General features: G+C 48.5%; 1 protein-coding gene across 10 annotated transcripts in view; it reads left to right on the top strand.

Annotated features, from left to right (window-relative positions):
* The window catches only part of GTF2I (general transcription factor IIi), a 105,822-nt gene that overhangs the window by 70,686 nt on the left and 12,591 nt on the right, over positions 1-22,545 (top strand). For all 10 annotated transcript variants that reach the window (XR_006605223.1, XM_045074941.1, XM_045074938.1 and 7 more), the window contains 9 exons: positions 1,669-1,852; positions 4,950-5,008; positions 5,983-6,054; positions 12,233-12,416; positions 14,320-14,378; positions 17,372-17,443; positions 18,545-18,728; positions 19,350-19,408; positions 19,794-19,868. Coding sequence is in view for 9 of the 10 variants with exons in the window: in XM_045074941.1 (XP_044930876.1) it covers positions 1,669-1,852; positions 4,950-5,008; positions 5,983-6,054; positions 12,233-12,416; positions 14,320-14,378; positions 17,372-17,443; positions 18,545-18,728; positions 19,350-19,408; positions 19,794-19,868 (948 nt within the window). In the remaining variant the exon portion in view is untranslated. The remainder of the gene's footprint in view (positions 1-1,668; positions 1,853-4,949; positions 5,009-5,982; positions 6,055-12,232; positions 12,417-14,319; positions 14,379-17,371; positions 17,444-18,544; positions 18,729-19,349; positions 19,409-19,793; positions 19,869-22,545) is intronic.

The raw sequence follows: 22,545 nt of genomic DNA, 5'->3' as shown, positions 1-22,545 counted from the left end.
ATTATATAGTTCCTGTAGTAGTGTTTAGAGTAAAAGTAATTTACTGTTAGAACAATTTTACAAATTTCAGTGCTTCTCAAAAAGGAAAACAAAAATCATGTTTTTGCTGTTGTTGTGATGGTTGTTTATCGCATTATTTTGCATATAAGAAAACTGTTTTCCGACTATTGTGAGTATAAGAACAATACTCACATTTCACAAATGGAAACAATTTTTTTTTAAGATTTTATTTATTTATTTGACAGAGATCACAAGTAGGCAGAGAGGCAGGCAGAGAGAGAGAGGGGGGAAGCGGGAGCCACCCAGGCGCCCCAATGGAAACAATGTTAATGGTGATAGCCTTAGGGGAAGATGTTTTCTTTGTTACGTGACTAGGATTTTCACCGGCAGGGTGTCTAACAGAGGATGTTAAGGTAGCCGGTATTAATGAGTATCGTGGTCCCCTGAAATGTCAGCACCCGCACTCCTGTTTAGCAAACAGACTTTAACATCAAGTACTAGTGAGAAGGGGCGGCTGTTCTGATGGAGGGCGATCCTGTGGGAGAAGGAGGGAGCCAGGGGAGGCCATCGGAGTCCGTCCTGCTTTGGGGCTAAAAGGGGCCATGGCCGGGTCAGTAGCTCATCTGCTGTCTTGCGGCACACCCGCTGGAAGGCTGCTTCCTCGGCGGGGCTGTGCTCGTGAAGGAGAAGTCTGGAAGGATGTGGTAGGTACCTGCCCTGCGGTGCTAGAACATCTGCGGTCATTGACTCCGCTCAGAAGGTTTAACTGCGGGATTTTGATGGTGTCTGCCAAGGTGCCTCTGTTGGGGACGAACTTAGCCGATGCTTTTTTTCTTTAAACCTTTAAAACTGCAGTGTCCCAGCCGTCCTGTCACTTCAGCTCTAAGAAGCCCACATTTCAGAAGGGGGAGCTGGCTCAGGCAGGAGAGCCGGCGACTCTTGCTCTCGGGGTCGTGGGTTCAGGCCCCACATCATCTTTAAGGCTTACTTGAAAACAATGCAACATCGGGAGTTGGGTGAAGGGAGAGAATCGTCTTGACATCAGTTCCACCATCACCCCTGAAAACATGGCCTAGAGTGCCCAGTGGTTCTCATGGTGCCCTGTTGTTTAGAGAATCTGACCCTTTGTAAGTTGTTTGATCAGATTGCTGAGGTCTTCTCCTTATTTTGGAATCTGGAGACTCCCCAGGCTTTTGACCTTTTGCAGCTACTGCATTATTTTACCTTTGGACAAATAAACTATAGCAGAGTCTTTACAGTTCAGGAAAATCTTCTGTTTCTGTTAATTTCACTTTAAAAAATCCCTTTTTACACCAGTGTTTATCATTGAAAAATACCACTTGTCTTCCTCTTTAGCTGATGTGAACCGGTATGTTTTTCTGGATCGTGTATGTTCTTTAAATTTCAGCAGAACGTCCGGCTGCATCTGGCATTACCCCCAAATAACGCATTATTTAATTACAGATTCGGTTGGAGCACCTGCATCGTTGGCGTTCTTTTTCTTTTAGTTCCCTTCTATTGCTTTTCTTCTGATTCAGTTAAAACAGAAGCAAAAGTAGAGTCATAAAAGTTACAGAGCAGACGTATTGAATTACTCTGTTGTACAGACTGTGCTGCTAATCCCTGTCTTGATTAATGATTTTTTCCTTTCTCTTTTTATCCTTAAAGCTCAAGCTATAAAAGCCAAAGGTCCTGTGACGATCCCATACCCTCTTTTCCAGTCGCACGTTGAAGATCTTTATGTAGAAGGACTTCCGGAAGGAATTCCTTTTAGAAGGCCATCGACTTACGGAATTCCTCGCCTTGAGAGGATATTACTGGCCAAGGAAAGGATTCGTTTTGTGATAAAGAAGTAAGACTCTCTTTGGACTCGTCTTTGTTCTCATTTAGTGCATTTTTTTATACTGTTGTCAAATGTTCATTAACCTCCAGGGCTGTATTTTAATTAAATTTGAGTTATATATTATTTTATTTTCCACCTTTTAATGTGTTTCTGTGGACAGGATTTTCTTAGTCATGTCCAGACTTGGCTTCTGGAACATGAATATTTGCCCATGTGTGATTGACATAGAACTGTCAGTTTTGTTCTCCAGTTCTCTGCTGAGTCTCCTGAAGAAAGGAATAGAGGATCAATGTATCAGTAAAATATTTTTAAAAAGCAGTACAGTACCAGTCGGTACCCATAAACAGTGTCTTGTTTTTAGGTCTGCTTTTTTTCTTTTTTTAAAGATGTATTTACTTGTTTGAGAGAGAGAGAGAGAGGATCTCAAGCAGACTCTGCACTGAGCGGGGAGCCCGACCTGGGGCTCAGGTCTCACGACCCTGAGGTCATGACCTGAGCCAAAACCAAGAGTCAGACCCTCAACAGCCTGAGCCCCTGCAGCGCCCCAGATGGAGACTTTCTGACATGGAAAGGGTTGGGGAGCAGTTAGGATCTGTGGCCAGCCGAAAGGGACAGAAGCCCTCGAGAGTGGACTTCACGCAGTAGAATGCTTCCCTCTCGAGGAGGTCAGAGGTGGGACGCTTAAAACTGGTGTTGGGGGGGGCGGGGGGTGCTGAGTGGCTCAGTGGGTTAAGCCTCTGCCTTCGGCTCAGGTCATGATCCCAGGGTGCTGGGATTGAGCCCCACGTCCGGCTCTGTGCTGAGCAGGGAGGCTGCCTCCCTCCAACCCCTTTCTGCTTGCCTCTCTGCCTACTTGTGTTCTCTCTCTCTCTCTCTCTCTCTCTCTGTCAAATAAATAAATAAAATTAAAAACAAACAAACAAACAAACCGGTGTGTGGGGCTCTCCTTCTCTCCTCCAGATTCTTCCTTGTGTTCCTGGTTTCCTTAGACCAGCACCGTGCTGGATGCCGTCAACACGGGCTCCGCAGCCAGGCGGGGTGTACAGGAGGGACCGCAGCTGCCTTTGTTTCTCTTGGGAGGTGGCCTTACCCTTCTCTGGTCAGAATTCTGTCGAGTGCTCGTTCCTCAGCCGGGTACAGGCTTGAGAAAGAGAAGCCAGTAGGGGTCTAGACCAAGCAGTTCTCAGGCCCCCAGGAGCGGCGATGCGTTTGCTTCTGCTGAAAAACAGGGCTTTTTTTTTTTCTTTCTTTTTTTTAAGACTTTATTTATTTATTTGACAGAGCAAGACACAGTGATAGAGGGAGAAGCCTGCTCCCTGCTGACCAGAGAGCCTGCTTCTCCCTCTGCCTCTGCCTGCCGCTCTGCCTGCCTGTGCTCGCTCTCTCTCCTGACCAAAAAATAAATAAATCTATCTCTAAAAAAAAAAAAAAAAAAGTAGTTGAATAACAGTATTTATCATTTGCAGAAGTATTCAGCTTCCTTACTTTGGGAACACTGTGGAACTGCTTAAAAAAAAAAAAAGGGAATTTAACAACCACTTCTGTCAAAGATTACAGCCAAGCATGCTTCTATCTGTGTTGGTATTCAGTAAGGGAATGACAGCTTTTAAGATTTAACTAAGCATGAAAGAGACCCAGGAGGTACCTCAAGATAATGAGTGAGCTGTCCTCCCCAAAGAGGACCTTGTTGCAAATAAATTTTTAATTGTGAGATCTAATGGACTCTTGAAATTGAATTGTCAGCTAAATGGGCTTGCTCTACAACTGTCACTTGCCAAGGACCATCAGTAAGGATTCCCCTCCCCCCTACACATTACTACATGAATAAGTTTAAGAAAACTCTCTTACACTGTCATTTTATTCAGTTGTACTTTTAATATTAGAGGTTTTAAATTCATTTTTTAAATAGCAAAGTAAAATACAGAATTTATAGTTTTGTTATATTTATATAGAATTTTTATATATAGAATTATATTTATATAGAATGTATTATATATATTTTTTAACGTACATATCACTGCCAGTATTTGCTAACCTTAAAGTAGATAAAACTGTTTGGATGTTGAAGTGTTAACGCAAGCCTGCCGTAGGATACTTCGTGCCGCACGTCCTGTTTCAAATCCTTTCAGTACACTTAGTTATAGTTATGAAAGCCCTCTTCTTCACTGAGAGAGACTTTTTTTTTTTCAAAGATTATTTATTGGAGAGGGCGGGGTGACAGCAGAGGGAGAGGGAGAAGGTGGCTCTATCCCAGACTCTGTGCCAGGACCCTGGGCCCATGACCTGAGCCGAGGACAGACTCTTAACTGACTAGCGCACCCAGGCGCCCCTTGAGAGGGACTTGTAAGCCCTTCTCTAACGGTGAAGGTGCTTCATCTTGATGGATATATTTTGTTTTAGAAGGATGATTCTACAGAGTTGAACAAATGTTTTATTTATAGCTCACTACTACTATTTAAGCACTCTCTGTAAGCATTGAGTCGGTCCTGTGCTGGTTTCCGGCATTTCTGAGATGGCTCTTGCCAGGGTCATTCTTGTTTCTGACTCAGTCTCCACCCCTGCCCGCACCTGACCACTGGTCACTACACCCAGAAAGGAGTGATGGGCTGTACAAGTTAGCTGGTGAAAATGCTGTGATCTAGAAAGTAGGTCTTCTGGGCAGTTTTTAAATAAAAAAACATGTAATCTGTCTCACAGATGTGATAGTATTGAAATATAGTTAGGATTTTTTAACCAATTTATAGATGTGTTGAAGTGAGGTAGTCTTGAGTATAAAGTAAAATGAAAGGATGTCATCATAGAGTTCCGTGGTCCCTTCATTGGTGTTCCGCTGCGATCGGGCATCTTTTGGTTAGTTGCAAAGGGAACTCTTTCCGTGAGGGATGCATGTTCCAAGATGCACCTTATGAAACTATTTGCAATTACCGTTTGGTTTGATTACTCTCTAGAAATCTCCGGAGATGAGAGTTTAATTGTGCGCAGCAGTTCAGATGGTCTGGTCTTTTTAAAGCCGGCCCTCACTACTGAGTGTCACATAAGTACTAGTAGTTGCTACTTTCGCTGAATCTTACCTGATAAACACTTAGTACTTTTTCTCACCTTGCAGACATGAACTTCTGAATTCCACACGGGAGGACTTACAGCTCGATAAACCAGCCTCCGGAGGTAGGTCTCCAGTCTTGTTTCAGACTGTGTGTCATAGTGGAGTCCCTAACCGGCTCAATTGGTAGAGTGCGCAGCCCTTGATCTCGGGGTCGCCAGTTCGAGCCCCTCGTTGGCCATAGAAGTTACTTTAAAAAAAAAAAAAATACATAAAATCACAACATCATATACAAGAAATACACAGTATTGAAATAGTATTTTCTGTTCTCTAGAAGGATAAACTCAGGTTCTTCCTAATAATCCATTTTGAGTAAGTGCAGACATCACACCGCTGGGCCGTCTGAGAGAGCTAAGCTCATCCACTTCTGAGACACAGAGTCTATTACTCGGCACGGTGAATCAGTGTCACCCACGTCTGCATGAGTCCCCTGAATCCCCCCTCATCCTTGTCCACAGGACATAAGAGGGCTAACTTAGAACACAGAGCCGTGGGTATCATCACTTGTCTGTGAGACGCGTTTTGGAGAGACACACTTGTGACTTGTTCTCTTACTTCTGTCGGCTCTGGAGGCCGGGGGGTGTAGGTGGAGCACGGGAAGCCTGTCACTTAGGGTGGCGTGATGGAGAGCTTGCCAGCGTCCTCCGTCCCTCCGTGTACCATCGTGGAGCTCACCCGCCGCGGCTGCTCAGGGGCCAGAGCTCTGCTCTCTCTGAGCTGTGGTCCTGACACTCGAGCTGTGAAATCGCGCCTCGTTGCTAATTTTCCATTTTGTCATCGTTTTATCCGCCGTTCTTCTTTCTAGTCGGTGTCAGCACTGATTTTAAGAAACCCCTTCTGAAATCTTAAAAAGAACAGGAGAGCCCGGCTGGCTCAGGCAGTGGAGGGGCGACTCCTGTTCACTCAGGGTCGTGAGTTCAGGCACCACGTTGGGTGTAGAGATTGCTTAAATAAACTTGGAAAAAAATCGTACTGCTTATTTGACCTGGTTTAGTAAGGCGACCAGTTTGAGGACATTTTGTGTTTGTTCTTCTTACAGTGAAGGAAGAGTGGTATGCCAGAATCACTAAATTGCGAAAAATGGTAGATCAGCTCTTCTGCAAGAAATTTGGTGAGTCTGATTTTCCCCATGACTAAAGTATATTACAGAGTAAGTTTTCCAAATTTTGCTTTTAAGAAAGTAAATACAGTGAAATGATACACCTCGTTTCCTTTTTCCCCTTTATAACATAAAATGTATTTATTAGTTTCAGAAAAAGAGGTCAGTGATTCATTGGTCTTACATAATACCCAGGGCTCTTTCCATCACATGCCTGCCTTCCTGCTCGGCACAGTGACCCCATCCCCCACCCATGTGCTCCAGCCGCCCTCAGTTTGTTTCCTGTGATTAAGACTCTTCTATGGTTTGTCTGACTCTGATTCCTCCCTCCCTTCCCCTGTGATCCTGTTTTGTTTCTTAAATCCCACATACGCGTGAGATGCTACGAAAATTGTTTTTGATTGATTGATTTCGCTTAGCGTAATACCCTCTAGTTCATCCACGTCGTCGCAAATGGCAAGATTTCAGTTTTTTGATGGCTTGAGTACTATCCCATTTTGTGTGTGTGTGTGTGTTTGTACACACCACATCTTCTTTATCCACTCCTCTGTCGATGGACACCTGGGTTCTTTCCACAGTTTGGCTGTTGTGATGTTGCTGCTATAAACATTGGGGTGCACGTGCCCCTTTGGATTCCTACATTTGTATGGGTAAATCCCTAGTAGTGAAATTACTGGGTCGTAGGGTAGCTCTTAAGGAGCCTCCATACTGTTGTCCGCAGCGGCTGTACCTGTGTCCGTTCCCAGCAGCAGCGCGGGAGGCTCCCCTTTCCCCACAGCCTTGCCAGCATCTGTCTTTCTGGACTGTTTCTTTGCAGCCATTCTGACTTTTCTTTCATCGGTGAATGTACATGTGTTAATCATGCAGAATTGTGGACCCGTGCCGAGGGGAGGGGGCCGTACGGCAGAAGCATGAACTCCTTTCCCGAGTGACTCTGATCCAGTGTTGCTGGTCCAGCGCCAGACCCCTTGCGGCCCAGGAGTCCCTTGTCTTTGGCCCCTTCTGTAGCACTTGGTGTGGCTTTCTGTAGCAGCAGGCCTGGGTCACAGCCTGTCCCTGAGGGCTGGTTGTCCAAAAACGGGGCGTGCCCCCCGTTCTTCTCTTGTTCCCTGGCCTTGCTGGCTCGCGTCCCCATACATGTCACTGTACTTGGGTTTGGTTTGTCGCCGTGGGATCTCTTGTCACCCTGGGCCACTCCACCCTGCTATGTCGTGCTTCTCAGCAGTCTGTGCAGTCTGGGCTGTGCTGCTGCTGCTGCTTGTTTTCACAGTTAAAACCATTTATACGGGCAGTTTCGAATCTGGCTGACTCTGGGTTTCTTCCCATGTCACTGGTTGTCTTTTTCGTTCTTGATGGCACCTCCCTCTAGTCAGTCTGCACTTGGAGTGCGGCCTGGCGGCTCCGTCCTGAGTCGGATGCCGCCTTCCCTGCCGCGCTCCCTTGGCAGCTGTTCCCTCCCGTCTCTTGGCGCGAACTTAGTACCGTGATTCTCTATTTCCTGATGGCTTTTGCATTTAAGCTGCTAGCCCTGGACACTCATTTGACTTCAGAACTTTATTTTCTCCCCGCCTGTTTGGTACCTCTGCCAACTTCACGTGTCTGAATTAGGATCTTTTTTTAAGATTTTATTATTTGACAGACAGAGATCATAAGTAGACAGAGAGGCAGGCAGAGAGAGAGAGGGAAGCAGGCTCCCCGCTGAGCAGAGAGCCCGATGCGGGGCTCGATCCCAAGACACTGAGATCATGACCTGAGCCGAAGGCAGAGGCTTTAATCCACTGAGCCACCCAGGTGTCCCTGAATGAGGATCTTTATCTCCCTCTGTAACCATGTTCCTTTCCCCGACCATCTGGGGACACCACCCTCTCCCCTGTTGTCCTGGCCAGAGCCCTGGGAGTCACCCTGGATATCTTGATTCTCACAAAGCCTCCTGCTGACCGGACTTCGAGCTCAGCCCAGAGCCCTACCCTTTTCTTCTTTGCTGCCGTCTCTTACACGTCTGAGCTGGTGCTACAGAGCCGATAGGTTTTAATATCATTAGAACCGTAAGTCCCTTTTCTGTTTTCTACTCCACGGCCTCCATTTGTTCTTGGAATGAACCCCACAGTCCCTGCTCGTGGCCACCCTGTCTTCTAATGTCACCTCGTAGACTGTCCCCCGGCTCACTCCGGACTGGCTCTATGACTGTCTCCTTGTCCTTTAATTTTTTTTTTTTTTTTAAGATGTTATTTATTTATTTGACAGAGAGAGATGACAAGTAGTCAGAGAGGCAGGCAGAGAGAGAGGGAAGCAGGCTTCCTGCTGAGCAGAGAGCCCGATGCGGGACTCGATCCCAGGACCCTGAGATCATGACCTGAGCCGAAGGCAGCGGCTCAACCCACTGAGCCACCGAGGCACCCCTTTGCCCTTTAGTTTTTGGAGGTCCTGCCGTCCTGGGGAGTGCCGTCCTGCTGGGACCTCGTGTTTTTGTGCCTCTCCTTGTCATTTCTTTCTCCGTTCCGGTGCGGCCACAGGGGCCCGGTCTTCCCTGGGCGGCCCGTCAGCCGCACGCCTCGGAGCACATCCTGTGTCAGCCCGTTTTCGCTCTTCGAAGCACAGATGGGGGTCTTCTGCCTCCCCCTACAGCGCCGGCCGAGATCTTGCGCATCTTGCCGCTGCTAGAATTGCGCTTCATGCTAGAGCAGGTGCTGCCCGGATACTTGGGGAACAGGCCTGTGTCACGGACGTGTGGGCGTGTGGCCTCGGGCCGTTATGTCGCGGAGAAGACCAGAGGCCGTCCTGAGCACCCCGGCTGCCCCGCGCGGGGGAGGCTGCGTGGAGGGCACTGTGGCAGCCGGCGCGGACTGTCCCGAGGACCGCAGCGGTTCTTCCTGCTCTGCGGGAGAAGCCATTTGAGTTTTACCGCCCAAAAAGCCAAGTCTCCTGGCTGATGATTCTTACTTGGCCCGTGGTTTCCAAGAGGGGTGCATGGCACTGGGTGTTAGACGTAATAAACCAGCTCTGGGGTACCTCTCGGATGGCAGCTGCGAGCTTAGGTCATGGCTGGTGTGTTTGCAGAATCCGTGCACTTGATGTTGGCTGTGCTCTGGACCTGGCAGTGGAAGGCAGTGGGGGGAAGTCTGGATTTTAAGTATTTTCTCCTCATCCCTGGCCTCGACTACCCAGTGTGAGTGCAGGGCCTTAGTGACAAGTTCCGTCCTCCTAGTTTGTTTGGTCAGAGATCAGCTAATGAGCGAGAAACCAAAGTGTCTTCCCCACTTGAAAGGGCATTGTACTTCCGAGGCGTTTAGTGAAACGAGTCTGTTGGAGGCCGCCGCCGTAGTGTCATCAGAGCCCACCGGGATCTTCATGAACAGGTTTAAACTTTGCCCTTCCGTGTGGTTCCAGAAGTTGAACTTGGGAAAAGAGTCGGCCCAACCTGTCAGCACCTCTGATGCTTGCCATGCGAGCTGACGTTGGCCTTGTGGAAAGGAGAGGCTGTGGACAAGCCCATGTACTCATTCCCATAAGAGGGAGCCAATGGAAAATGTTCTGGCCTCGTGTCGGAGCTAAGAAAATAAGTAAGAGCTTACCTGTCGCTACATTATAAACAGTAAAAGTCTGGTTCTTTGTTTCTGCTCTTGGCCTTGGGTGAGTCTAGGACTGTAAGTACCATAGAGAGGGTTGCTGCTTCCTCTAAGGTTCCTAAAAGGAAAGGGGGGAAAGCTTACATTTCTGTAAGTGTCAAACATCATAAGTCTAGAAGGTTCCTTCCACTGCTTCGTCAAAATAGTCCGTTGTAGGCCTTCTGCACCCGCGGACACCTGGTTGCCAGGTGCTGAGAACGTGGTAGAGCAGAAGGCAGTGGGGCGCCCCCAGACACCAGGGGAGAGGTACAGGGCAGAGCTGCGGTGAGTACGAAGTGTCCGAGGGTTGCGTGGGGTCTGTGGACAGGAGGGCACGGGGGAGCGAGGGGGCTTGTTTTCTCTAGAGGAAGCCTCCCCGGCGACCAGCTTGCGCAGCTGACCTTCCCTTGCCCCGCGACTTCTTTCTTCGTATCTCCACTCCAGCGCTTGATTCCTTTTTATTTCATAGGAATCCCATTCGAATCATGACTGTGTTCTTTCTGGCCGTATTTCCCCTGTAATTGTTACTCTGTTACGCATCCAGTTGTGTTGTGGGTTTCTCCCGGGTGTGAAAGGCTCTGCCGTATTTCTTGAGGGAGTGTTCCTTTCAACAGTCATGGTCTTCATCACACTGTGTGCGGTTCCAGATACACAGTCTTCACTCGGAGCGGAGAGGACCTGGGCGTCCGGGTGGCTCAGCCGTTCAGCATCTGCCTTCGGCTCGGGTCACAATCCCAGGGTCCTGAACTGAGCCCGTGCGTCAGGCTCTCTGCTCAGTGGGGGGCCTGCTTCCCCCTCTGCCTGCTGCTCCCCTGCTTGTGCGCTCTTTCTCTCTCTGACAAGTAAATAAATAAAATCTTTTTTAGAAAGCAGACGAGCAAGAGAGGGATCTTGTACTTGGGCCCTTCGGATTCAGAGCTCATGACACAAGGAGGAAGCTAACTGGAAGGCCTTGACCTTCCTTCCTAGAGCTCTGTCCCGGAGCGGCTTCAGAACACGGATTACAGATGCCACATTCACACTTCAAAATTCTAATTCTCCACCTGCTCAAAACCGGAAAGGCAGTGCAATGCGTTCCCATGTACCCTTTTTTTTTTTTTACGATTTTATTTATTTATTTGACAGAGAGAGATCACAAGTAGGCAGAGAGGCAGGCAGATAGAGAGGAAGGGAAGCAGGCTCCCTGCTGAGCAGAGAGCCCGATGCGGGGCTTGATCCCAGGACCCTGAGATCATGACCTGAGCCGAAGGCAGAGGCTCAACCCACTGAGCCCCTCAGGCGCCCCATCCCGTGTACCCTTTTCAGAATCAGTGATCATGAGGATTGTCCACACTGTTCATCTTTTCCCGTTTTTTTTTCCCCTCGGGAGGAAGACGCAGCACATCACAGGCACTGCATCATTTATGTTGTGTTCACGTGCCTCTGAATAGAGCTTTCATTTCTTACACGAGCACCGCGCCGTCAGCACACTTGACACAATTAACCGTTCTTTGTACCCACTCTTGGACACTCCGTCTGCGAGTTTCCTCGTTCATCTGAAAAGTCCCTTTAAAAAAGGGTTTGCTTTGAGGGGTGCCTGGGTGGCTCAGTGGGTTGAGCCTCTGCCTTCAGCTCAGATCATGATCTCAGGGTCCTGGGATCCAGCCCCGCAGCGGGCTCTCCGCTCAGTGGGGAGCCTGCTTCCCTCCCCCTCCCTGACCCACCACCTGCTTGTGATCTCTGCCTGTAAAATAAATTAAAAAAAAAAATCCTAAAAAAATATATATATAAAGGTTTTGCTTTGAATCTGGGTCTAAACAAAACTCAAGCAGGAGCTTTGGTTGATAGCTGCTTTTAACCTAAGCCAGTCTCGGCCTGCGGTTTTTATTTCCATTCCATGCATTCTTTGCAGAAGCTACTTTTAAAATACCACATTCATAGGGGCGCCTGGGTGGCTCAGTGGTTTAATGTCTCTGCCTTCAGCTCAGGTCATGATCCCCCGGGGTCCTGGGATCGAGCCACGCATTGGGCTCTCTGCTCAGCAGGGAGCCTGCTTCCCTCTCTCTCTCTCTCTGCCTGCTTCTCTGCCTACTTGTAATCTGTCTGTCAAATAAATAAAATCTTAAAAAAAAACAAAACAAAACCACATTCATGTAGTTGGGATAAAGAACATTCATCTTACCGTTGCAGTATAAGTAAAAAGTAGTAACTAGTAGGAGCCACTAAAAGAATTCTCACACTCAGAGCACAGGTAGCAGCCAAAGTCAGTCTCCAGATGATTTGACAATGTAGTATTTAATTTATTTATCTTTATTCTCTATGGTAGTTCTCTTATCCTGTTTATTTCTTCTCAAAGATACTGAAAAAGCTCTTACAGGATCGTACAGCTGTTAAGATGGTCTTCGAATCTAGAAGCTTCCCTCCACCAGAAGTTACCTCTTGATCACGGGCCATTCATACTTGCCTTTGCTGTTTCCGTAGTTAGTGTGTATGTTTCCAGAATTTACTTTGCTTTTCAAAAAGTTGACCACTATTTTGCTTTGGATTCTACTAAACTGTGATTTCAGCAGGAGCTTAATCTCCTGAATTGTGTTTCCTTTGTGAAGCTGAAGCCTTGGGGAGCACGGAGGCCAAGGCTGTTCCTTACCAGAAGTTTGAGGCACATCCCAATGACCTCTACGTGGAAGGACTGCCCGAAAACATTCCTTTTAGAAGTCCCTCATGGTACGGCATCCCACGGCTGGAGAAGATCATACAAGTGGGCAATCGAATTAAATTTGTTATTAAAAGGTAAGATGATGATCTCCGGAAGCAAATGTAATGCTGTCCTTAAGAAAAGATTAATATCGGGACGCCTGGGTGGCTCAGTCGGTTAAGCACCTGCTTTCAGCTCAGGTCATGATCCCAGGGATTGAGCCCCGCATCAGGCTCCGTGCCTGGTGGGGGAGCCTGCTTCTCCCTCTTCCTCTGTCTCTCTAGCTCTCACTCTCTCGCAATTAAATAAATCTTAAAAAAAAAAAAAAAAAGATTAATTTCATGCAGGTGGGGTCTTTTATTCCCCCTCCTGTTGGACTTACTGTCCATATTTAAAATAAAGTTGTATTATAGTTAGATTTGTTTATCGAGGGAATGTTTGTTTAGTATCAGGCACCAGATGGACAAAGCTGGGTCCAACAGGAACCCTGTCTTGGGAGGCTTGTTACAAAGATAAATGCAAAAAGGTGTTTGTTTTTTTTTTGCTTTGGGGGAGAAGGTGAGGGTGGCCAGTAGATGGGCCAGTAGATGGGTGCATCGAGTAGTGGAAAAGAGCTTCGAGTACAGGCTCTAGTAGAAGTAGAGGAGAGAGGGCGGGTCCCGTAACCGCAGCGTTCTGTGCGGGTGTGGGAAGCCAGGCAGATTGCGGGCCCGTGGAGGAAGCCTTTGGTCCTGTACTGTCAGTGGGGTAATGAAAAGGTTTTAAAGCCAGTTCTTTTTTTTTAATATTTTATTTATTTATTAGAGAGAGAGACAGAGCATGAAGGGGGGAAGACGCAGAGGGAGGAGGAGAAGCCGACACCCGGCTGAGCAGGGAGCCCGACCTGGGGCTCGATCCCAGGACCCTGAGATCATGACCTGAGCCGAAGGCAGTCACTTAACTGACGGAGCCACCCAGGCGCCCCTAAAGCCAGTTCTTTTTAAAAGAAGTTGGTGGGGGACGTCTGGGTGGCTCAGTCAGTTAAGCAGGTCATGATCCCAGGGTCACAGGATCGAGTCCCCCTTCAGGCTCCTTGCTCAGTGGGGAGCCTGCTTCTCTCTCTGCCTCTGCTGCCTCACTGCCTGCTTGTGTGCTTGCTCGTACTCGCTCTCTCTGACAAACAAGTAAGTAAGAGCAGTTGGTGAGACCCCTGACTGGCTCAGTTGGTGTGGTGTGCGACTCTTGATTTGGGGTTTGCGAGTTCAAGTCCCACATTGGGCTAAGAACTTACTTTAAAAATAAAAATAATAATAATTTGGATTTGGATTTTATTTGATGGAGAGAAAGATCACAAGTAGGCAGAGAGAGAGAAGCAGGCTCCCTGCTGAGCAGAGAGCCCAATGCGGGGCTCCATCCCAGGACCCTGAGATCATGACCTGAGCAGAAGGCAGAGGCTTTAACTCACTGAGCCAGCCAGGTGCATTTTAAATCCAGCCAGCCTGGATTTGCATTTTAAAAGGATTCTTCTGGCTTGAGTTTGAAGGGTGGTGGAATGAGTGATTTGTGGGGAGGGAGAGGGTGGCGAAGGCCTGTCTTGACTACAGAAGGCTGCTGTGGTGGTAGAATGCATAGCTCTGGCTTATTCGTTGGGCCTTGTGCATGTGTATGGTCACTGGGTCTCACCGTGTAAGGGAGAGGACTCTCCAGTTCGGCACAGCTAGATATTTTTGACCGTATTATGGTGGAGCTCGTGCGGTTTCAGAAGCACTTGAACGGTTTTGGGGAGACGGCGACTGCTTTCGCACTGTTGAGCTTCACGTGCCTTTGAGGACATTCGGTCGGAACCTGAATCTGTGAAAATTGCTATTTTCAAAATAATCGAGTCCTCCAGCTGACTTCCCCCCCACTGGAAGTGAAGTGCGACTGAAGCGTAATGAAGTCACGGACAGCGCCCGGCTGTGTGGGGTGGCCTGTCGGGCGTTCCGCGCGCTGTTACTCACCCCGCCCGTGTTTTTGCAGACCAGAACTTCTGACCCACAGCACTACCGAAGTCACTCAGCCGAGAACCAACACACCAGGTAAGATAGCTATGGGTTCCTTTTTAAAGCTCAGATCGGTGTTCTTCAGTCTTGTAAAGTGATGGAACTCCTCTTTCTCCCTTTCCCCCAGAAACCGTATGTGGACGCTTAGTACAGCCTCCCTCGGTTATCAGCGCACACCCAGGTAGTTCTGGGAAAGCTCAGCCTTCAAGTTTAGGTCCATAGTGTTCAGTAAGCATCACTACTATTCAGCATGTGTCATTCCGGCAGCCCGATCTGTGTTCCGTGCTCTAATCAACATCAGCAAACACGATAGCTATGACTGCGGTGTGAGTTTTTACACTCAGAGCACATCTCACGCCGGGGAAGCACATTCTGAGTCTTGGGTCGCGGCCTTTGGCTCATGTGGCGGTCTGCAGACGCGGACCTTAACCTGTGGTCACTCGGCCCCCGTCTTCTCAGTGACAAACAGTGCAGTTGCAGCAGCTGCGCTGACCTCATAACCCAGTGGAACTGGGAGGTCTCAGTCTCCGTTGTGTGAATGAATGGTTTTATTTTCTCCATCTGAACTATAAGTGTGCCTTTATTCCTTTGCCATCTTTTTGTTCAGCAGGCATAGTGTCAGAAAAAGTGACCGCAGCTCGTGTGTCTTCTACAGACTCACGGACTTCTGTTGCCAAGAGCTAGGGGGCGATTCGGAATTCACGCAGTTAATTGTTCATACACAATGGCATGCAAGAGGGGTGCCTTCGTGGCTCAGTCGCTGCGTGTCTGCCTTCCGCTCAGGTCGTGATCCCAGGATCCTGGGACCAGAGCCCTGCGTTGGGCTCCCTGCTCGGCGAGAGGCCTGCTTCTCCTTCTCCCTCTCCCACTCCCCCTGCTTGTGTTCCCTCTCTCGCTGTCTCTCTTTCTGTCAATTAAAAAAAAAAAAAAAAAAACGATACCCAAGAGGTCTGTACTAGGCCCTGGGGGTCCCTGCAGGCAGCCAGCAAAGGCGAGCCAGGATCCCGGAGAGACGGCAGAGTCATTTGTGTTTCTGGTGGCATGCGAAATGGTTGAGATGTACCGTGTGCAGGGGAAGCCGAATTCCCCTGTGCCAGGAACCTTGCTGGGGAGACGGTGTGATCAGTGAGCGGCAGAATCCACCCAGCCGCCTCCTCGGCCTGCTTTTGATTTAGACAAAGGAAGTATTGGCGACACAGGGAAGGTCGGGGAGGAGCCAGGCTTTGCTGAGGGAAGTGATAGAAGGAGCAGTATTTTTGAAGGTATGACTGGGGTCACCTGGATTAGTGTGACCTTGACGAGAGGCTCTGTCCAGTCTTTCTCAAGAGAAGCACCAAATTCAAGGTTGTGCTTACGGGATCGCTGGTTGATCATTCTGGTAGCGACGGCAAACCTGACAGTATATTGAGGGAGCCCGGGGTCGGCTGTACTTACCTGTCGTCCTCTGGCCGAGATCCTTGGGATCTGTCGTCCGAGATGAGTCTCGATGCTCTGAATCGTTAATGGTACTTGGCTCCCACCTTTCTCCGGAGACCGTGGCGGGAGGTAACGTTGTCGTTCTTCGTTCCCGCGGGACCGGTCATCTGGTCTGCCGCTAAGCCAGGCATCCGTTTCTCGCCGGGCTAATTCGGGTCCGACTGCGTACCACAAGTTAGTTACCCTATTAGGAAGGTCTGCCTAAGCGTTGGCATGACATGAGATGTCATAAAACTTGTGTGCTTCAACGCATGGGGGCACTTTGCCCTCAGTTCTAGAACAGACACACACAGGTCCCGTGGGAGAGAGTCCTGGAGTTGTAACAACCAGGTGGTTGAGCTTTGAAGGGGCAGAACAGGAAGGGGCACCCGCTTCCTGGGAGGAGTAGTACAGAGACCTTCACCAGCAGAGGAGGTGTTGGGTGAGGCAGAAAGTGGACGAGGGAACAGAAGCTCTTGACCTTGGAGAAGTGGAGTCTCGATGTTTCTTAATACCAGTTTTTGGTTTGTACCTGACTTCCTTCCTCTGGCTGAAAGGTTGAGCCACACCACACGAAACACTTGAGATGGTAGGTTTTCTTTTAAAAGTAAGAGCTTTTAAGGTACTTCCCCAAAGTAAAAGTGTATTATGAGATTTTTCCAAGCCACTGACCTTTAGCAGTATTTCCAGAACTTTCCCAGCATTTCTAGACTGCCTCTGTCCACAGACACAGATGACTTCCGCCCTGAACGTGATCCTCGTGCTCTGCGCTCCTTTCCCTCTTACTCTTTCTCTCGCTCGCTCGCTCCTCTCTCTGTCAACCCCCCCCCCCCATCTGAAGCGCCACCAAACAAGCCTCGAGTGTCTTTTAAGAAAGTGATATCCTCCATGTCTTCTGCGGTGGCTCATTTTCCCTTTATTTACGAGGGGTTTGTTTTCTTGTGCATAAGAGGAAGGAAAGAAGCCCGGCTGTAGGCGTGAGTAGCGGCAGGTCAGATCTCTGAATCCCTTTAACGTGCATCTCTCCCGTGTATTTCTGTGATTTTCTGTGATTAGTGAAGTTTCCCTTTCTGTGGATTTCTAGCCACACGCCAGCTTGATAACGCAACGAACAGCTGACAGAAAGTAGATACAGTCGGAACTGTTCTGTGAACCTGACGCGGCCGCTGCTCCCTGCCTCCACACGGTCCTGTGGCGCTCCTCCAAGGAGGAACCCTCAAAAAACACTGTTTAGAGCATTCTTACAAACTCGTTCTTTATTTACAGTGTGGACCGAAATTTGATTTCTGTCCTCCTGAAGCTCCGGTGTTGGCCAGGTGCAGGGGGTCTCCTCGAGACCCAGAGGTTTGGGGGCGCCTGGGTGGCTCAGTGGGTTAAAGACCCAGAGGTTTTGTTTCTAAACAAAATCAAGTTCAGAGCGTCGCTGGATTCAACACCGAAAACTGACAGTGTTGTATGTTAGGTAGAGCGGAATGTTCTGAAAAGGACCGTCACCCGGAGGAGCCACACCCAGCCTCCTCCTGTGTCCACACCGAGAAGGAACGTTGTTAACCGCATTTACTTGTGCTTTCTAGTCAAAGAAGACTGGAATGTCAGAATTACCAAGCTACGGAAGCAAGTGGAAGAGATTTTTAATTTGAAATTCGGTAAGTGAAACCCAGTGATTGTGTCTTAGTTTAGAAATCTGAACGGAAGGCGGTGTTCCGCGTGTCCCACAGCCGCGGGGTGGAAGGAAGGAAGCCCCAGAAACGGGGTTTTCGTTGCTCTCTGCTGCTGAATCCGCGGCTGAACCCGAGCACGGGACCGTGCTTCTCCCAGACGCGGTGTTCTGGTGCGTCCCAGCCGGAGAGCAAGGGAGGCGGCGGGGGAAGGCTCGGCTCGGCCGCGCGCGCTTCCAACTGGGCTGACACCGCACTTGCAGCGGATACGTGTCCCGCTTGTCCCGGCGCCGCCTGTTGGCCGCGGTTTCTGGCAGCGCGGTCTTGAGGGGGCTTCTGAGGGGACCCGGCGGGCGTGTGTGTCCGTGGATGGCGCGTGTCGCTCATGGAGAAGGAGGGCAGGAGGGGGAGTGATAGCAGTCCCGCCGGGGCCTTCCCGTCTGCCCTTACTGCAGGGTGTTCCTGTTCTGTGTCCCGGATCCCGAACCTTCCACCTCTGCCTCTGCTCTCTGCATGAGCTGCGCGCGGGGGCAGCAGGTGCAGCCCGTATCTGTCACCGGCAAACAGGCTTTCGGGGCCGTGGCCCATAGTTCCCAATTGATTCTGCCCAGAGCACAGAGATCGTTCTGACTAATGATGGAACTTCCCTTGTGGTTCGCTGAAGTGCTAAATGTTCTTTTTCAAGATACTATTTTTTAGGCCCCTTCTTGCGTTTTGCATGCTATCCTATGCAAAATGCTTCCAATAATCGAGTGGAGGCTCCCCTTAAGAAAAGAAAACTACTGAGTGGAGATCGCTAGCCGGTGGGGGTCTGCGTAACACGCTTGAGAACGCCCGGGTGATCGCTAGCCGGTGGGGGTCTGCGTAACACGCTTGAGAACGCCCGGGTGTTGGCTCCACTAACGTCGTGATCACTTTGCAATCTGGACAAATACCAAATCGTGGTATTTGGGATGCCTGAAACGAGTGTAATGTTACATGTCAACTATACCTTGATAAAAGGAAACATTTTTTAAAAGAATACAGACAAAAATAAAAGAATGCCCGTAACATTTTACCTTCCGTGTGTTACGTTCTCTTATCTTGCAGCTCAAGCTCTTGGACTCACAGAGGCCGTCAAAGTTCCATACCCTGTGTTTGAATCAAACCCCGAGTTCCTTTATGTAGAAGGCTTGCCAGAAGGAATTCCCTTCCGAAGCCCTACCTGGTTTGGGATCCCGCGACTTGAAAGGATTGTCCGTGGGAGTAATAAAATCAAGTTTGTTGTTAAAAAGTAAGTTCAGTTTGACCATATAGTCATTTCTGGCATCAAAACAGTAATGTTCTGTTTCCATCTGAAGTGTTTTCTGGCTGTGGGTGGCCTCGTCGCGATGGGAGAGCTCAGCTCTGAGCTGCCGCCTTGGCACAGGCCCTTGCCTTGGCTCGTCCTTGAACCCGCATAGATTCTCTTCTTCATACAAGGAGGGTGACACCTGCTTCGCGGGGGTGGTGTTCGACGGGGTCAAAGACACGGTGCTGATGCTTTGCCTTCCTCGTACGTGAATGGAGGTTGAGGACGGATTTGTAGCTGCCCCAGTGCTCCGGGGGCAGCCTGGGTTTCCGTGCTTGTGTCTCTTACGCACCTTTCTGCAGGGTTTCCATACTTGCCCAGACTAAACTAGTGTCCGGTAATTTTCACTTCACGGAAGAAGTCATTTACTCTTCACGAAATCATGTAGCAGGTCATGGTGGGAGGGAAAAGTGAGGGTGGTTCTTGTCCATAGTGACAAAATGCGTTGTCCCATGACAGCACGAGGGTCCTCAGAAGAGAAAATTACTGGTCCTGGTAACGTTCACTAGCTGTGAAGACCAGTGGTATGCTGGGAGTTCTAATATTTCTTGGTTTTCTCTCTAGACCTGAACTAGTGATCTCCTACCTGCCTCCTGGAATGGCTAGTAAAATAAACACTAAAGGTAAGAGATCACATGCTCTGTGTGTTCACGTCTGTGCAGTGAAACATTCCTTACTGATGTTACCTGAATTCCACCGAGTCGCGCGCCTAGTGTCTTTCCGGGGCTTTTGGTTTGTTTCTCTGCTTTTAAAGGTACTTTATATAGTGGGCGCCACCCCCCCCCCAAAAAAAAAACCCATTCCATTGACAATTCCTATTTGCCATCCTCTGTCATTCACGCTTCCGCCGTGTTGTTGAGACTCTGGTGGAGGATCACCACTTGAATTCTTCAGTTTTCTTTGAAAAGATCCAAACTGTATGAATATTCTGCCTTAATAAAGCATCCCCTTCTGGGTGGTTTTTTCCCCCCTCCAATATGCAAAAGTGATCGTGTGCTTATTTTGTAGCCTTGCAGTCGCCGAAAAGACCACGGAGCCCTGGGAGCAATTCAAAAGTTCCTGAAATTGAGGTCACTGTGGAAGGTAAGGCCACTCGGGGCAGGTTTCTGGTGATTCTCCAGTTCACTAATTCTATCCATTAATTCTTCAGTTTACTGTCTGCTTTTATGTAGATGAATTTTTACAAAACTGGGCTTACACATGGAGCGTAAAAAACAAAAGAACACACATTATGAGGCTGGCTTCTGGGTTTCCTCTTGTCCTTTGTTCATGGATACAAGAAGACTGAGCTCGCGGTTCAGGTGTACATACATACAGGGCAGGACGTACAGGAGATGGTGTTCCAGACCGGCCTGGACCCACTGTGTGCAAATACAGTGTATGTGTCAGCTCTCTTGGTTGGGCAGGGAGAATTTGAAACAAAATGATGCACAGGCTCGAGTGCTAAGAGGTTTTGGGTTTTCAAGTCTGGACTCCGTCATTTAGGCAAAGTACTTAAAATCTCTGCTTCAGTTAATACATCTGTAAAATGGTCATAAGAATGGTACTTAGCTCATATGCTGTTTTTTAAATTTTTAAATCTTTTTTAAAGATTTTATTTATTTGTTCTACACAGAGAGACACAGCAAGAAAGGGAACGGAAGCAAGGTTACTGGGAGAGGGAGAAGCAGGCTTCCTACCAAGCAGGGAGAGCCCTATGTGGGGCTCCATCCCAGGACCCTGAGGTCATGACCGGAGCCAAAGGCAGACACTTAATGACCAAGCCACCCAGGCGCCGCTCATGTGCTGTTTTTAAAATTGAGATAAAATTCACATATAAAATTCGCCATTTTATTTTTCTTAATTCACTCCTTAAAATACATAATTCAGCATATTCATACGGTGGTGCAGCCATCAGACCAAACTCCAGAACGTTTTCATCACCCGGAAGAGGACCCCACCCTTACCTAACAGCAGTTGTGCCGCATCTCCCCATCTCTGCAGCCCCTGGGAGCCACCTACTTTTTCGTCTCTGGCTAAGCCTATTCTCGACGTCTCACGGAAGCGGAATGACAGTGGGTGACCCTTCGGGAATGGTTTCTGTCATTTGGCGGAATGTTTTCCAGGTTCACCTCTGTTGTACCTTGACCCAGTACTACAGTCCTTCCCCTCCGTCTGCTTTTGAAGATTTGTGCTTAAATACACGTGACAGGGATGAGAGAGATTCCTCTTCCCGTCAAAACTGCAGTCAGCGCTGGGTCCTCTCATTCCAGTAACCGCCCTGCCGTTCCCCCAGCTGCACGACATTCCGTCAGCAGCACCCACGTGTTGGCCACCACTGTTTCTTTTCTGATTTTTATTGTTTTAAAGATAAGAGAGCGACTGCGCATGAGCAGGCGGAAGGGGGGCAGAGAAAGAGGGACAAGCAGGCTCCCCGCTGGTGCTGGGACTTGACCTCAGACCCCCAAGATCGTGACCTGAGCCGAAGTCAGACGCTTAGTCAACTGAGCCACCCAGGCGCCCCTTCTGTCTCTGATTTTTTGTATGCTATCCTTCCTAATAGGTGTGCATTTCTTTTTCTTGGTAACTAGTAACATCAGGTGGATATGCCACATTTTGTTTATCCATCCATCAGGTGGACATTGGGAACGCTTCTGGCTTGGGGTATTAGGAATTACGTTACTAGGAGCATTGGTATGGAAGTTCTTGTATGGACATAAGTTTTTTTGTTTTTTGTTTTTTTTAAAGATTTTATTTATTTGACAGACAAATCATAAGTAGGCAGAGAGGCAGGCAGAGAGAGAGAGAGAAAGACGCTTCCTGCTGAGCAGAGAGCCTGATGCGGGGCTCGATCCCAGGACCCTGGGATCATGACCTGAGCTGAAGGCAGAGGCTTTAACCCTCTGAGCCACCCAGGCGCCCCTGGATATAAGTTTTTAATGTCGATTTATATTTAGAGGGTCTGATTATTAAATACAAATTCATGTATTAACTAAAATGATCTCGTGTAAAAGGTGGTAACTTTTCTTGCTTTGCAGTAGAATTAGCAAGGGAGACGAGATAGGAATGGGATGCTGTTTAGGTTGGTAATAAACCCATTTATCATACATACCAGCGTAGAAACCCATTTTGGGGGGGTTTACCTGGGTGGCTCAGTTAGTTAAGCGTCTGCCTTCAGCTCAGGTTATGATCTCGGGGTCCTGGGATCAAGTTGCGTATCAGGCTCCCTGCTCAGCGGCGATCTGCCCTCTCCCTCTGCCTGCTGCTTCCCCTGCTTGTGTGTGTGTCTGTCTCTCTGACAAATAAATAAATAATACCTTTTTAAAAAAAAAAAAAAACCCACCACCAAACCATTGTTTCTGAAATGAAAGAAATACCATTTAAGTGTTAGACCCTCAATTCGCACACTTTGTATTTTTGGTTTCTAATTGAAAAGGAGTGGACTAAGGTCAGCGATGGGTTGGTGAAAACTGGTTTTGAGCTGCCTTCAGATTAACAGAGAATGAGTTTATGTTACGTTCCCCCTGCCGTAGATTTCCTGTGCCATGGTAGCTTTCTGTTCCTTCACCAGGTCCGTAAATGGACTCTGAATTTAAGTAGTATTTGTTAAAATACCATAAAGTCATTGCTAGTATTTTCCCTTGATGTATGTCGTAAAAGCTGTGTCCCGGTCCGGGAGTTTTTTGGCAGTTTAGCGGTGAGGGGAGAAGTATTTTGCCTGCACCGTACTAATACTGTTTTGTACATCAGGCTTGTTGGGAATTGTTTTACTTTAAAAGAT

This window comes from Mustela putorius, unplaced genomic scaffold (genome assembly GCF_011764305.1).
Source record: "Mustela putorius furo isolate JIRA1106 unplaced genomic scaffold, ASM1176430v1.1 tig00000139_pilon_pilon_pilon, whole genome shotgun sequence".
In the NCBI taxonomy this organism is placed as follows: Eukaryota; Metazoa; Chordata; class Mammalia; order Carnivora; family Mustelidae; genus Mustela; species Mustela putorius.
The sequence above is the reverse complement of the archived record's forward strand: the minus strand, read 5'-3'. Positions and strand labels throughout refer to the sequence as shown.